The sequence below is a fragment of the Dendropsophus ebraccatus genome, chromosome 12, assembly GCF_027789765.1.
Source record: "Dendropsophus ebraccatus isolate aDenEbr1 chromosome 12, aDenEbr1.pat, whole genome shotgun sequence".
NCBI classification, from domain to species: domain Eukaryota; kingdom Metazoa; phylum Chordata; class Amphibia; order Anura; family Hylidae; genus Dendropsophus; species Dendropsophus ebraccatus.
The window spans coordinates 47,359,149-47,376,911 of NC_091465.1; the positions used below are offsets into that span (position 1 = coordinate 47,359,149).

General features: G+C 39.4%; 1 protein-coding gene across 1 annotated transcript in view; it reads right to left on the reverse strand.

The window, feature by feature from the left end:
- Positions 1–17,763, reverse strand: part of LOC138769569 (cytoplasmic phosphatidylinositol transfer protein 1-like) — a 108,153-nt gene that overhangs the window by 11,288 nt on the left and 79,102 nt on the right. The window contains exons 4-5 of the mRNA XM_069948132.1: positions 6,948–6,955; positions 3,746–3,817 (exon numbers count right to left, since the gene is read on the reverse strand). Coding sequence (XP_069804233.1) covers positions 3,746–3,817; positions 6,948–6,955 — 80 coding nt within the window. The remainder of the gene's footprint in view (positions 1–3,745; positions 3,818–6,947; positions 6,956–17,763) is intronic.

Genomic DNA, 17,763 nt, shown 5'->3' on the forward strand with positions numbered 1-17,763 from the left:
CCTATTACATGGGTTGAACAGGAGGAGCAAGGGAGCACCGACCTATCAGCACTCGCTTGCTCCTCCTTCCCTGATTGCTGCTGACTCTGTTAAATGCACCGACAATGAGCGGGTACGAGTGTGGAGGGGGGGGGGGTGCAGGAGGGGCTCATAGAAGTATAAGCCAGGTACATTTGACACCCTCTCCCATTCTCACCTGCATATAGCATTTATCTAATTTATCTGTTACTAAAAACAGATATTCCCTAACAACAGGCAGTGGCCATCAGATTGCAGCGAAGTGAGACATATTTTAGATTTTAGAGGTTTTTTTCTGTGGTAAGGTGAATTAAATTTGTAGGGTATAATATAAAGCGTATTGTGTTTTATTTTATCAGAATATATATATATATATATATATATATATATATATATATATATATATATATATATACTCACCGGCCACTTTATTAGGTACACCTGTCCAACTGCACGTTACCACTTTCTAATCAGCCAATCACATGGCGGCAACTCAGTGCATTTAGGCATGTAGACATGGTCAAGACAATCTCCTGCAGTTCAAACCGAGCAGAAAGAAAGCGGAAGAAAGGTGATTTGAGTGCCTTTGAACGTGGCATGGTTGTTGGTGCCAGAAGGGCTGGTCTGAGTATTTCAAAAACTGCTGATCTACTGGGATTTTCACTCACAACCATCTCTAGGGTTTACAGAGAATGGTCCGAAAAAGAAAAAACATCCAGTGAGCGGCAGTTCTTTGGGCGGAAATGCCTTGTTGATGCCAGAGGTCAGAGGAGAATGGGCAGACTGGTTCGAGCTGATAGAAAGGCAACAGTGACTCAAATAGCCAACCGTTACAACCAAGGTAGGCAGAAGAGCATCTCTGAACGCACAGTACGTCTGAAGGCAGATGGGCTACAGCAGCAGAAGACCACCCGTTACTAGCATGGTGTACCTAATAAAGTGGCTGGTGAGTGTATATATTATATATATACATCCAAAGGTTTCCATGCTTACGATGCACTGTTTATGCCCTTTCTTTCGTTGTTCTAAATAAGTGACTAATAATAATGTTTTTTTTTTCCCATAGCTGTTTTTACATATATAGATGCTTTTCATCCAAGATCTGCTAATATAATACTTCCAAGTTTATACTGCTGGCTACATTCATAACCATGACTGCAGTCTGCCAGATATTCTAATGCCAGCTAAATCTTTGTTCTTTGCATGTGTTTGATTTGTATAATTATTTGTTTAGTGTCTTTTTACATTGATGCAAACGGCCGAGATGTTTGTACTTTCCGATTTGCAATACAAATGTATACATTTCCAGGAAAAACAATTAACCTCCAGAATGCATGCACTTCCAACAGAAGAGAATCCAGCCAGGACCAAATGATTGAGATCTGTAAGACCAAGTGTTCTGTGATACATTTTGGATCCTTTTCATTTGAGATGTGGTTTCCCATTGATACACACTCAAGTGTGATGCCAAAATACATTTTAAATGATGTCAGGGTTGGCTTCATAAGCTGTCAGTAACCCAAACCTAAGAAATGTTAAATGACTTGAAATAATGAAGATGTTTCCTGATAATCTCTTAAATAGGGATCTCATTTAAACCTAATCATAGATTTTAGATATATAATGTCGTCGGTGGCCTGGCAGGCCTTCATCTGCGGGTTGTTTGGGGGAAAGAAAGATCTGACAGAATGAATTTTTCATGCCTGACCGCTTTTTTCCCTCTGAGATAAGCTGAGAGGTCGGAGGTGCTATCCGTTCAATTGTTTTTGACTAAGGAACTGCTTTAACAGAATGATAATGGTTATTTCCCTGGCATTTTAGGATACAGAACAGATAATGATCAGAAGATCTGAATAATAAGGGGCAAAGGGAAAGTTTATAGACTGAAGAGCGTCTTACTTTTCCCATATAAAGAGGCTGAATACTAGAATGAAGTTCATTTAGTGAAGATTATTATTTTGTAATACAATATATAATTTCACTTCTATGTAATCCAAATTGTAATCTTATTTTTATGTTCAGATTGCTTTAAAGAGGACCCATAGTCACCCCCCCCCCCCCTAGTCACTACTATTATATAGCATGGGGTGCCCTGATTACACATTGTTTCTTCATCAACCTCTCTGTTCCTGGGATATGAGGGGTTATAGTCTCTCTGACAATTCAGTTATTAGTCAGATGGGCATCAACTTAACATGTCACTGTTGTTATAACTTTCAAAATCTACAGTACATATGATATAAAGCAAGTTTGTAATTTACATTCATCATTTTTTTTTTATACTTATGATGGAAAACATGTCACTTCCTGTTTTCTCTCAGAACAGTCAGGAAACAGGAAGTCCCGTGTATCCCAGGTCATCTGAGTGCTCACAGAGAGAAGGCAGCCATGTGATTGATGGACACAGTGAGCCTTGGCTCTCTGTACTTGGCCGGAATTCCTGTGTTTAGTCATTTATTTTTTAACTAGTCAGAAAATCTGCCTTCAGGAGACTGGACCTGGATTCCTGGTAAGTACAGCTTTGTTTTACAGCATGATAACAACAAAAAATTATGAATGTATATTGCAAACTTGCTTTATTTCACATCTGCTGTTGATTTAGATTTTGAAAGTTATAACAACAGGGACACTTTAATTCTTATAAAGAGGTATCAGGTGATATGTGTGATTATACAGTCAAGGTGTATGTATTAAGCATACACTTACTTTAATGTTAAACATTAATGTTTCCTCTTTTCTCTACCTTCTTGAAAGTTACCATATACCTTATATGTCCTTGAAGCTTCTCACTATTTATATTAAAAGGTTGACTATTTTATACTCTTTGAAAGATCTAGGTCATAATGTATAAAGACTATATAATACGTATAAGTGGTGGTCGATAGAGATCGGTCGGCGAACCCAAAGGCTTTGCATTTGATAAGCGGTAGTTGATGAAGTTGGATGCAGCCCCAATGCTGTCTGGAAAACACAGATATAGCCATAGGCTATATCCATGTTTTCTAGGAATCCCTAGGGCTGTATCCAACTCCTTCAGCCACCACTAATCAAACGCAAAGACTTTGGGTTCGCTTATCTCTACCGACTCTAAAAGCAATGGTTTGGTTGGTACAAATATAACTATAGTATAGATATTTATACATAATATACAGTATTTATACACTATGGCCTACATAAAAAAAAAAAGTATATACATATATATCATACAGTATATATTCAGAGCATGCTCGAGGTTCACTCATCTTTAGTGGTCGGTATCCTAGACAAAGAGCAGTCAGGAATAGGAGGAAAATAGCTACATATCAGGAAAACAAGACAAGTTTGCTATTTGAATTTATTTGCATAAATATTTAACCCAATGGGGGATATTTATCAAACTGGTGTAAAGTGGAATTGTCTTAGTTGCCCCTAGCAACCAATCAGATTCTACCTTTCATTTTTCAAAGATTCTGTGAGAAATGAAAAGTGGAATCTGATTGGTTGCTAGGGGCAACTGAGCCAGTTTTATTTTACACCAGTTTGATAAATTTCCCCAATGAGTTTATCTATGTTAGCTGAGGAGCCCCCTTTTAACTTGAACCTGCATAGGTCACCTTTTAAAGAATATCTACAATTTGACACCATGTAATTGTTGGGTCTAAAATTCTGTGCTGATTAAGACATCAGATTACTAGATAACTCGGTGTACAAGTTTCTGTGTACGTTGTTTATAATGCGTCATGCTTACCTGTGCATTGCAGCCATTGTTATTTTCAAACTTGGTTTCTATTCGGATTTGAAATTTTGGCAGAAAAGAACACTATGGAAACAAAACATGAAACACTTGTTTTACTGTGTCAATAAACCCTGTGTGAATTACATTTCCATCCTGTACCATTTGATTATACAGCTCAAACTAAGGCTAATAAGTGGTAAAAGGTAAGCACAACAAAACCTTCCTGGAATTCAATTAAAATACTCTAAGCATTGAAGTACAAAGGGCTGGATATCTGTAAACTGCACTGGTCTAAATGCAGCCTTTGCCTATAAAACTGTCTGGAGCGGCATGATTTGCAACTTTGAAATGTCTTTGTGTGCACTCAGTAGGACAATTTACCACCTTTCTATGAAAAACTCTGTCATGTAAGGCATTTCCAATGCTTCGTTTAGGGGAACCATTGTGGTTTATAGAGCAATAAAGTGCGCTAAACAAATACCAGTGCCATTGTTTATGCTAAACACAAGTAGTTACTGGATCAATGGCAGGATATTGCAGTATATGGAAACAATTGCCAGTCTTGCTTTAGCCAACAGATAGGGGTGGGTGTCCCATATACTGTACACAGCCTGGTCGAGAAATGCTATCACTTTTAATAGTTCCTATCATTTCTTTTTAATTTAATTAGTTAAAAAAAAAAAAATGACTTCTACAATCCCCCCCCCCCTCTTATGAATTTATATAGCTCTTAATGCATTCAATGGGAACGCAATAAATTTGAGTTCAGTAATTTCATAGTGACTGCTGTAGCTTGTCAAAATTATGGGGGAGATTTATCAAACATGGTGTAAAGTGAAACTGGCTCAGTTGCCCCTAGCAACTAGAGATGAGCGAACCGGCCGAGGTTCGGGTTTGTATGAACCTGAACTCTCGGCTTCTGATTCCCGCTGTCTGCCCGCTCCGTGGAGAGGGTGGATACAGCCTGAGGACCGCCTGGAAAACTGGCTATGGCTGTATCCCAGTTTTCCAGACAGTCCTCAGGCTGTATCCACCCTCTCCACGGAACAGGCAGACAGCGGGAACCAGAAGCCGAGAGTTCAGGTTCATACGAACCCGAACCTCGGCCGGTTCGCTCATCTCTACTAGCAACCAATCAGATTCCACCTTTCATTCCTCATAGATTCTTTAGAAAATGAAAAGTGGCATCTAATTGGTTGCTAGAGGCAACTGAGCCAGTTTCACTTTACACCATGTTTGATAAATCTGGTCCTATATACCTAATATACTGAACTGTGAGGGTTTAAAGGAACCTGTCACTACCTGTACTGGTAAATACTTGCATTCCCCATGAATAAGTTCTGGAACATCTTTTCTTATAGCTTTGTGATGTGCTCTCTTCCTCTTTTATCCTTACTAGACTCAATAACCAAATGGTTGTTACAAGTTGGGGGCATGTCTGGTAGTGTCAACTCTGACTGGATTGTGCCAGGCAGTGTAGGGATGCACCCCTAATTGGTAACACCCAAGTGGTTATTGAGGCCAGGTGTAGTGACAGGTTTTCTATAAAACTTAAGGTCCCTATATATCTTATACTTCCGTCGGCCGTACCCGCTGCATGGGCCTTCCCCGAATGACCTATTGGGCCTTTGTGTAAAAAGTTGCAACTTTTCACTCATCTACTATAGGTGGAGACCTTGAGAAATGTTTCCCTTGTGTTGATCAGTTTAGATGCTACTAGTCTGTTTTTTTGGGGGGGCTACTAATCTAACATTTATTAACATTATTAATGGTCATTGGCTACATGATTTAGTTTTAAAGTGGATGTTTCGAAGGTGTATCAGTCATTTTAAACATCAGAAATGATTAGTACAAATAAAATAATAAATAAGAAACTCTGTAATACGTCTTATATTGGGCAAAAGATGATAGGTAGGATAGCAGGATCATGTGACTAGTATTGTATAGGAGGCAACACAGAGGCTACTCTGCATCCACACTGCAGATAAGTATTGGACAAGTAAACACAGAAATTGAGTTTGCCGGGTGGTAACTTGTGGGAGGGTGGGGGTATACGTTATACCAGTGACAGAATGTGCAGATATATTGTTGATCCTCATGTATACACAATACAGCTTAGCCTGAAAAGCCACCTGAAATGCCAGATACCCTTTAACACCTACACTAGGTATGTATAATGTTTGGCTTTTATGCTTGGCAGATTTGTTTGAAATGTTCCAGTTGAAGGTACAGTATTGCCAAGAGGTAGTAAAGCATAACTACGCTTGTTTTTCAATACAAACATATGTCAAAAGGATAGGCTTTTAGCACATTTGTCCATTCAAGACATGTCAGCACATTTGTTGCCAGATCTTCCTATTCTAAATGTGTAAAGTACACATGGTATGAATAAAACATTTCATATGGCCTCTAAGGAACTAAAACAATAATTTCTAAAAATGTTGGATATCAGTTTGGCAGAGGATAAACAAATGTATAAGCTGCCACCTTCAAATAAATATATTTACAATGGCTTGTACATACTGTGTTGTGCAGATTAAGTAAGGTCTTTAATCTAATGTATATATGGGTATATTCATACCCAAGTCAATAAATATGCGTGCAAGAGTTGCACCCGGCAGCTATAAGGTACTGGGGCCAGGTCACCCTCCCTTTGGGAGGTAATTGGTTTCCTTTAAAGTTCTAGAAAATTGTAAACACCCAATTTTTTTATTAGCTAACCCTGCTCTACACTGTCCTCCATGCTGCTGCGGTATCTTATGTGCTAAAAAGATAATGGAGGTGTGCAGGTTCTCCTCTTCTGTATGTATGTACATTGTATGGGAAACATTATAGCACCTAGACTCTACCAACTAGCTAAGGGAAAACTGACCATTGAAGACAGAGTCCTCAGTGGGGACAACTGGGTAGAAATAGTGCTACTCCTTAGCCTGAACCATTTTTGAAAAGTCTTTGACCATGTAGCCCTTCTACTGCCTACCCAGGACATTAAATTTGTGTCTGTTTCTTACTGGCTATTAAAGTCAAAATGATCTACTTTATAAAGAATGTAATATGCACCAACTACATTTATGTGGTAATAGTATCTACATCACAAAAGTGATGTTTTTGTGACCAATTTACTGACTTTAAAGTAACTGTGAGTGAATAAAATCTTTTATGACACTTTGACCATAGTCAAAAATTGAAGAGAAAACAATAGGATGAGACTTACTGTGTATTCTGTTTGCCAGTCGAGATAAAAACCAAGGGGGGGAAAAAACAGAAGAAATACATTAGACAGGTGTAGATTATATGCTCGGCACAATGTCAGTCATATTTTATGCTAACAGTATGTTGCTAATATAAAAACTCCCACTTCCGATTATTTATTCTATTTTAATCCCTTTTTCATGCAAATTGCACAGTTTAGTGGAAAATCACCCACAAGCTTTACATCTCAGTGAATGATAATGAACTTAAGTATGGCCTGACTGCCAGGAAATTTTCTGTCTAATCTAGATTCAAACATAAGTTATGAAAGTTGCAGAGACCATGTATATGAAAGGTATTCAACAATCCTAGAGTAACATTTTGGATCCTAGTTGTTTTAAAACCAGTCAAAATTATTTGATGTCAATGTAAAGACAATAGATCAGAATGCTTTACTGTATTTACCTGTGGAAAATGCAGCATTAATTTCTAGCTATGACCACTTTTTTTTCTGACAGCCTCTGGTCTCTTGTTTTCCTCCATTTCCTGTATCATCAAAATCTGCTACCACAGGCAGGAAACATCTGCTCAGCTAGTCAGTGATAGCAGTGGTGCCCCACCCCAATCACCGATTGGCTGAGCAGGCATTATGCAGCAGAGTCGTGAAGTTGCAGGATCAGAGGCTGCAGGAGGCCGATAGGGGTGTAGTGGCACAGGGACGGGTAAGTATAATTTTTTATTAAGTTCCCTTCACCCCCTGCCAGCCCATGCTAGCCCAGGGTTTTTAACTTTTAACCAAAGTTCTCCTTTAAAGGTGTTTTCCACTGCACAATGTTTGTGTGTAGAGTGGCATATACACCTGCTGTGTGGCATATACACCTGCTGTGAAGAACTTCCTGCTTCTCTCATGTCACAGAGGAAGTGTCTGCTCTTCAGATCATGGGCTACAGCTGTAACCCTCCTTATCAAGTGAATGGATGTGCCAAGATCAAGGCAGGAAGTGGTCAGCAGTGTAAACTGACACCAAGGGAGCAGGCAGCAGGTGAGTACACTTTTTTTCCTTCTACTCCAACACTTAAAGCATTTAAAGATAAAAATACTAAAGATGAGCAAACTTCTAGCACGCTCAAGCAGCTGAAGAAGTTGAATGCAGCCCTATAGAGACCATACAGCCATAGGCCATGGTCATTACCAACAGCAATAACTTCTGCCACGGATAATCACATACCCCGTTAGTAACTAAGGCACTTCTAAAATATTTACAATGCTGAAGATTTATCCAACCCTGTGAAAAGGAACAGTGAAGTAGTTGTCACTAGCAACCAATCAGATTCCAGCAAATTCCATTGTTCCTTTAAACAAGATTTCATTACTCTCCCCGTGGCTATGTACACACTAAGTAAAAAAAAATAAAAGGCGTCCGCCTTTTCTTTTTAAAATGACGTCTGTTATTGCAGAATTATAATTATAACCGAAGCCAATGTAATGCATCAAAGTCAGTGAGTCAATGGAATGACAGCAGTCCAATGCACACACGTGGAGATTTATCAAACTGGTGTAAAGTAGAATTATCTTAGTTTACCCTGGCAACCAATCAGATTCCACTTTTCATTCCTCACAGATTCTTTGAAAAATGAAAGGTGGAAGCTCATTGGTTGCTAGGGGCAACTAAGAAAATTCTACTTTACACCAATTTAATTAATCTCCCCCACAGTGTATTAAATAATGGACGTTATCGTGGACGTCAAAATAATGATCATGACAATTATTCTTTTCTAAACAGCGGGCATTATTTTCTAGATGTTCACACACAGTTTTTCTTTTTCACTGTCCTTTAACTGTCTTTACTTTTAAATTCAATGGACTTTCCAGTTAAAGACACACCCCAAAGGCAATCCGTCCACCTGAACTAAAATAATGTACCAACAGCCGTCATTATAATGATGGGCGTTCAAAAAAAGCAAAATGACGGACATCATTTTGAACTCAAAATGACCCAGGTCATTTTAAAAAATAATAAATGGGAAGGAAAAAATGTCATGTGAACATAGCCCTTAAGTGCTCTTTTGAAATGTTCTATACATTGGTTTAATCTGTACTAAGAGGAGATTATTTGGTACGATGTATCTACCCTTATTGCCACAGCCTTGGCACCTACTCTTGTGCTCTTCCCCTGCCTCCATCTTCTCCTTCTGTTTCTCTTATGCTTATAGGGTATTTTCCCACTCCCTCCCTGGTTCTTATAGGGTCAGTGTGCTCACTTGAACTTGTCTCTGTCCAACCACTTTCCTAGGAGTCGCTGTCCATAAGATAGCTGCCCTTGACCTTTGACACTGAAGTGCCTGCTTCCTGTGTGTAATGTATTGCTATGGAGGATGCTAAATGCTTTGCATGTCACATGTTCCTCAATTTGCACAGGATGAGGAAGCAAAGGTATAGGGACCTATGGGAACACATTGCATGGTGCAGTGGAGGAGAATGAGGGACGTTTTATGGTCACATGCTCCACCATAAGGGGCCATGTTATGGGCAGCAGTGCTGCATGGATGGCACAAATGTACAGGTTGCTATGTACTGTAGGTGAAGCTTCAAAAATATACATAGCAGGGCAGAATTAACAACACAAGTGTAAGTAACACATGAGTGGCATAACAAGTGACATATTTTATCATTCATATGTAAATATTGGTCTTGTCTGCTGATTTTGAAGGGAGCAGACAACCATCTAATATGTGTAGCCTCTTGACTCTCTCAGGGAGAGAGGGAAGGGAGGGAGAGATAACTCTCCACTAAATGACTACTCTGCTTACAACTATCTGGAGTGTGTGGCCTGCTTTGTATGGTATAAAATATTTAATATGTGTCATTGTATATCGTGGACATTCATAAGATTTAAATTATAGATAGTGGATATATTCAGTTAAATGGTTTTAAATACATTTTATATCTAAAGAAAAACCTCAGTGAACATAGTAATGTGTGTAAATGTGTCCTATCTATAAAATGACCTTCATGCAAGTTAAAAATATTGACTCACGATTGCTACTTTGCTAGGCAGCAGGAAACATTGCACTATTACCTTCTATTCTGTGATTTAAAGGTAAACTGTGCAAATGAGATCAGAGAAGCTTAGAAAAGTATATTTGAATATAATTTACAAATCAGCCATTGTACTGATTTCTGGTCACAAGCATTGAAACTATGCATGATAAATCTGCAGCAGATCGGCCACATGTGGCCAGACCCTCAATGCCAGTTTAGTAGGCATGGTAGCTGCTATGAGGCTTAAAGGACAACTCCCTTTTAAGCTTATTTAACACACATTACAAAGTTATATAACTTTGTAATGTGGTTAAATACCCGGTCTGGCCCCCTTCCCCCACTTTCGGACCCCCGACCCCCCCGCCCGGAAGTTAAAGAATATATACATTATACATATTACGATCGTCACGGTCCTCTTCTCCCGGGCGGCATCTGGTGACGACGACGTCAGAGCCGGGGGGCGGTCCGGGTCTTCTTCCTCCTCGGCGTCTTCATAGAGAGTGAATGGGACGGAAAAGGCTGCTGGTGTACATGCGCACCAGCAGCCTTTTCATTGGCTGGAGCGCATCACATGGCTTCCAGCTTCGTCAGCCCTGATTGGCTAAGGTTGCTGGAAGCCATGTGATGCGCTCCAGCCAATGAAAAGGCTGCCGGTGCGCAAGCGCACTGGCAGCCTTTTCCATCCCCAGTTCCCCGGAAATCAGAGACATCGCTGGATGGCGGACGGCGGTGAAGGTGAGGCAGACGGCGGGCGAATGGAGTGGCGATCGTCACCGGAGGGATGGTGAGTATGGTGTCTGTGTTTTTTTTTTTGGGGGGGGGGGGGGTCCCGCGGGAGTTGTCCTTTAAAGGCTGTATTAGACGGCCCTACACATTTAGTAATATGTCAATTAGAAAGAAAGTAAACCAGGCAATACATTTCACCAGAATACATAAGTGATATTATAATTCATTATGTACATTTGTGACCCCTCTCTGTTAGCTAAAACTAGTGTCACTTTTCATGTAACATAATGCAGATAATGAAACAGATGCATAACTTAAAGGGAACGTACATTAACATTAATTATAGACCTTTAAGTATGTGCTGACGGCCATCTTTTCAGCGTTGCGTGAACATAGCCTAAAAGTCTATGTATGTCATTTTGATGAGACATTACCTATAGGCTTAGTTCACAAAACATATTTTTTAATATGTTTAATATTGTAATTTGCAATAATGGCCAGGACTAAGTCAAAAGATACTTTGCATTGAAAATGAATGGAATATACACATACATATAATATACTCTCCGTCCGGGATTGCACGCACTTTCCATTGTGTTATGGTGAATTGGGATGTGGCGCATGGGGATGCTCCCGCATCCCAATTCTATTGAAATGAAGTGTATCCGACCGGTACTGCATTACCGGCTGGGATGATCTTCACTGACACCGACCGTTCTGTGACCCGGCCGTGTCACAGAGCGGCCGGTATTTTACAGCATGTGAACCCGGCCTTAAAGTGTATCTGTCATCAAAAAAACTTATGACATATCATAGAGACATGCCAAAATTTTTGATCGGTCTGGGTCTGAGTATTTAGACCCATACCAATAGTGAGAACGAGTGGTCTGTGCCAGAAAAAAAAGAGTCAGACTCCATAGACTTACATTAGGAGCCCTACTCATCACGTAACACAGAGCCGAGAGAGGACTGCACTTAGGGTGGTCCTCTCCACTCATTCTCATAACCAATATGGGTCTAAACAGACTTAGACCGATAAAAATATTTGACATCTCTCTATGACATGCCAAATGATTTTTTTTTATAATGACAGGTACACATTAAGTTCCTGGGCCATGATGTAAAAATCTGTACCAATACTTTACCTACAGTTATATGGCATGTGTAGCTTTGCTGACTTCTTAAATAGAAAAGGGGCCTCTGGGGATATCAGACACTAGGGCTTGAGTGTTACTATAACCTTTGCTCTGGCTGGATGCCACAAATGATAACACTGGAAATGTAAACTAGCTAGCAAAGGATTAGTAAACATATACATACACACTAAACTTACACACCAGCCAGGGACACTCAAATTTTTCTTTAGTGTCAACATATCCCGGACATAGCGACTGGCTAGAACTAGTTATTTCTGTTCGGAGGAAACAGGTTTTGTCTTACTTGTCAACGTATCAAAGAATGCCTTATTGACAGTACTGTGTGTATGTTATCATCAATCCAGAAATAACACTGTATATAGACATAAAAGACTATACTTAGCCTACCAAACATCACAAGATATGTGTATGCATCCATAATAGCGTAATAAACCCTCTACTATAAACAACTCATACACATGTCCTTATCTTCTCACATTTTTATGTCTGATGAGTATACACTAAACTATTGCCTTCTAGATTTTATAGCATCGCTTATAGATCTTCCATGATTAACGCTAAGCAGTATTATACAAAAGTGGAAGCATTGGGGAACCACAGTTGTTTAGCCATGAAGTAGAGACCATGTGACGTTACAGAGAACGTCACCGAGTGCTGACCATACAGTGCTGATTCAACAACTATACATCTATTCAACAACTATACAACAACCTTATCTGGTGTTAAAATCCATGTCTGGAAAGCTGCACACAAGTATTACATCACAAGCACAAGGTCAAGTACCAGTTGGTGTGGTGTAAAGCATGCGGCCACTGGAATCTGGATCAGTGGAAATGTGTTCCATGAATCATGTTTCCCTATCCAGCAGTCTAGTGAGTGAGCCTTTGCATGGTAAACTGTGTAGTGTGGTGGAGGATGGATAATGCATTGAGGATGTTCTTCAGGGGCTGGCCTAGGCCTCTTAGGGTCCTATTACACAAAGTGATTTTAAACGATTAACGACTAACAATAAACGACCGCAAACGAGATTGTCTATCGTTAACCTTAAATCCTTCACCATATTACACAGAACGATAGTCGTTAGTTACCATCATTACTATGATCGTTATTGCGATCGTCACTACAGTATGATCGTTTACTCAATCTGATTTCAGCAAAACAATGAACAATGTGCAATTACACTGAACGATTAGTAAGAAAATGCGGAACCTGAGCGAAGGAATGTGGAATAACAGCGAACGATTAGCGATTATTTTAGGTTCAGATCTAAATAAACGATCAACGACACACAAACGTTTTTTCGTTGCCTGCAATTACACAGAACAATTATTGTTTAAATTCGAACAATATAATGATTTTTCGCGCGATAATCATCCCGTGTAATAGGGCCCTTTGTTCCAGGAAAGAGAAATCTTAAGCATACCAAGACATTTTGGACAATTGCTTCAAACCTTGTAGGAACAGTTTTTCTATTCCAGCAATTCTAATGGAGCCGCGTCAAAGAGGGGAGGACCGCCTGGAAAACTGGGATACAGCCTATGGTACGGAGCAGGCAGACAGCGGGAATCATTACCAAGAGTTAGGGTTCGTACGAACCAGAACCGAACTCGGTTCGGACCATCCCTAACTGGGAGCAGAACTCTGCTCCCAGTCTTTCATGTCGTGTCGGTGTCTGGGAATAGATCAGCACCGTGAGCAGGAAGCGCAGCACCAGCATCCCCCAACGACATTGATCCAATTATGTAAAAAATGTATGGTACATTCGCTTTAATATAGGATGGCCTAAAGGCTCCGGTAGGTGCAATGTGTAGTTATCTACATTTTTCTGTGTATTAAGAAGAATTTCTTGTTGTCGACCATTCTGTCAGCCATGACTTTTTTTTTTTTTTTTATTATTACACTTTGATAGTACATATTTTTGCAGATATATGCCAGGACTGGTGGTAATATGACAAGGGGAGCTCCTCCCTTTGTTGGCCATGCAATTGTCATTGATCATGTCAAAAAAGGTCAAATTGCTGGGATCAGAGTTTTCTCCAATCCCTGCCATTACTGTTGGGGCTGATAATCATAGCTGTCCCCCAATGGTGATCTGTTTACGCATTATCATGTTCATGTGAGTGGAGGAAAGGATTAAGATTATTTCCTTTAACATTTGAGAATATAAATGCTAGACTGACTGCCAAAGTATATGCAAGGTGTAACATTTTCTACACACACTCTGTTTAGCATTATGTCTCTTTTAGACCACAAGAGTATTACTATAGCTTTTCATTAGATTTCCGATCCTTGGCTATTGCTATTTATTCTTCAGTTTTTAAATAGCAGGGTATATTCATAGACTCCCCCAGTAAATCTTGCTTTTACTCTGTCTATAAACCCTTTGACTGTGCCTTCTGTGAGTATAAAGCTTCCCTCCCCCATGTTGACTCTTGTTCAAATGACAGTCTTGCAAACATTTGTTCTGTATTTACTCTGTGCCAGTTCAGTGACAAGCTTCAGTCAAACTCCCTCGCTCCCACAGTGGAGTGCACCTGCTTGATTTAAGCTTTTAAGCAAGTGATCACTAGAGACACCATGTTATTAAGCAGTCACTAGAGAAACAGGATTGGCCCTTAGTAGTGTTTATGACTCACAATGTCATGGACAGTGGACATTCAGCCTCACTTCTGCAATAAACTCTGTATATGTGTAAGCAAAACCCTTTGTTAGTGACCGTATATAAAATAATATATAAAAACATATCATGGTTGCCACAGATGCAGCAGTGACTACCAGTGATAATTGTATAAACTAAGGGCCCCTGTGCAAAAACGAAAGGTCCCCATACACCTTATACTTTTGTCAGCCATACCTGCTGCTCACATCGAGTGTGTCATTTGGTATAAGATGATGGAAAGGCACCATCCACTTCTTTAGTCTGGAAGAGATAAGCCACAGTCAAAGAGCTCTGGCTGTGGCTTACCCCACCCCACCCCATAGAGAATACAGGAGCGCTCAGCCATGCCGAACATTGCTGTGTGTGGGCAGGATGCCCAGGAAGGATAACTGACGGACAATCATTTGGCCCATCAGTTATGGAAGGTGTATGGTGGTGTATTGAGACAGAATAATTTTTGGTCAGTACAGATGGGTATTTACAATATCCTTGGTAGTCTAAGGGTCTAAGGTAGTAAAAGGATAAAAGGATGAAGGTCCCTTCAACCTTATAGTAATATCCCTGGTGGTCTAAAACAGGAAAATGTTAATTGTAATATTGTTGGTGGTCTAGGTCATTGAGAGTTTTAATGCTGATACCACTGGTGGGAAGGGACTACTTGGCTTAAAGGGGTACTCCAGCCAAAATGATATTTAACAATTGTATTGCTTCACAAAAGTTATATAACATCTAAATATTCTCTCTCTACCGCTTCCGGCTGCATAGTGCTATATTTTCTGCACTAGGCTCGTACTCAACCTGAGGATGCTTTAGTCACATCTCACTGGTTAGAATTGGATGCCTTTTTGAAGGAATGAACAAACTATGTAGAGCTTGTTCATTATATATATATATATATATATATATATATATATATATATAGTATACCCATTTATACAAGAGCAAAAGCAAGCTTTGAACATTTGCATCTTTATGTTCTCTCAAAGCTGCATGCACTGTAGTGATTCTTGAACCCCTACATACTTTTCACCTTGGGTTATCTGGAAATGGGTTGTTAATCTAGGAATTGATTGTAAATGACAGATGTGCAGTTCTTCTTCCCATAGAAAAACATGAAGGATGATTTGCTAAACTATGAGAGGACTGTAGTAGTTAAAGGGAACCTGCTAGGAAACATACAAGATTTTTTACATTGCAACTAAAATTTATGCAATCTCATACATGCAGATATTCTAGTATAATCTATGTGATTCCACTCAAGTGGTTAGGGTCATCCATTTTGGATTTCAGGGCCGACATTCTCAGTGAATTGAGTTAATTTTAATTTATATTACATATAGAAAGAGTTTTTCTTATGGTTTTGTAGGTCCCTTATTCCATTGTCATAGATGATCTGTAAACCTGTTAGTCTGTAAGCTGATGCATGCGAGCAGGGCCCTCACTCCTCATGTACGGATAATTATATGTACACCTCTGTAATGTCTGCTTTATGTCTATGTATGTGCCCCCAGAATTGTAAAATGCTGCAGAATCTGTTGGCGCTATATAAATAAAAATAATAATTATTATTATATGCTTCTGGGGTTAAGGATATTAAGAACTGAGCAACCTTGTAAAATACTGACAAGTATAAATGCAGAAAATCAGCAGCAAAACCAATTGGAGCTGGAAGTGGTAAATAATGTTTATTTTGCTTACATTCGACACACTGTACAGTTTGAGATAACTAGTATTTATACTGGCAATATTTTCCATTTTCCAACTGGAAATTCTTTGGGAGGATTGCGAATTGCACATGAGAAATCACATTGAGTCAATGGAACAGGCAGAATTTCAAGCGGAGTCCACGGCGCACACTCCATTTGAAATTCTTAATTTATCCCATAGTATGAACATACCCTCAACATGCAAGGGTATAGGATATAGTGGTCTATTGTCAGAGTATTTTTTCTATATGTTTTTTATTATGTTTGACCTAAAACTACATCTTATTGATTGAAAACACTTGACTATAATTTTGCCTTTAAATAATCTACTAATGTTAAAGGTTCACATACTTTTTCCACACACAGATATGTGATATTGGATCATTTTCCTTAATAAATACATAGCTAAGTAACAAGTAAAATAAAAATCTGATGTAATTTTAGATATGAATTTATATAGAATGGGTAATTGGAAGAGTCTGGTGCCATTTCTACATATTTGGCCCACATTTCCAAAGATTGGCATTTCTTACAGTATAGGCAACTAAGATGGTAGTTGGGGTGACTTGCACCAAAATTATGATGTGTGATCTTGTGTCAGAAAAATAAATGTATACATTCTACTGTATATACACCAGAAATGTTCACTTTAAACCAATGTCTTCTGAAGAACATGTCCTTTTCATATTTAACAAGGGACAAAAGAGTTGCCAACTGTAATTTGATGCAGGTCTTGTTTGCACAGCTTAGTAGTGCTTTTAGGTCATAGTAGACCTTCTCAAATGGTAGTAGTTTTATCAGTGCTTTTAAAATCACAAAGCAAAAATTTATTGTGAACTAGACGTGTGATCTCACAATTCAGTCTACAAGGATCCAGAAAATAAAACATTGGGGGTCAAACTATAGAAGACTGCTTAATGGAGGTCTCAAACACTCTGAAAATACAAGTTTTGTGGCAAGGGTTTCATTCACTTTCTTGAACCAAAAATAGAAGTGGATTTAAAAGAATGAAAAATGTAAGGGGGCATTCATACCCGTTCATGCAGACGGTGTTCTGCAGAACGGACCTTGGAGCTCCCAGCATCATGATTAATTATAATGTTGGGAGCTCCGAAACTGTTAGAAAGTTCACACTAGTGTACTGACACAGCGGTGCGGCTGTTTCAGTACACTAGCATGAACTTTTAAACAAGTTTAGTTTCTTCCCACACCATAATTAATCGATTCTGGGAGCTCCGAGAACATCTCCTGTGCATGGACAGAATTCTGCGGATATGTGACTGCCTCCTAAAGGCAGGATTAGAACTTTTACTTCTTGCTGGATCCAGTTCTGCCTTCAGGAAAGTATGTGTCTTACCTTCCTCCTTGGCACCGATCCAGCGCTGTTAGTCCATGTAATCCTTGATTGAGAGCACTATTAGGAGCACTGCTCCATTCCCATAGAGTCATCGGGCCTGCTTGCTACAATGATAATCAATGGAGCGGGTGAGCCGAATTACGCTTTGGGGGCGGAGCAGTGGTCTGGGCCAAAGATTACGCAGACTAACA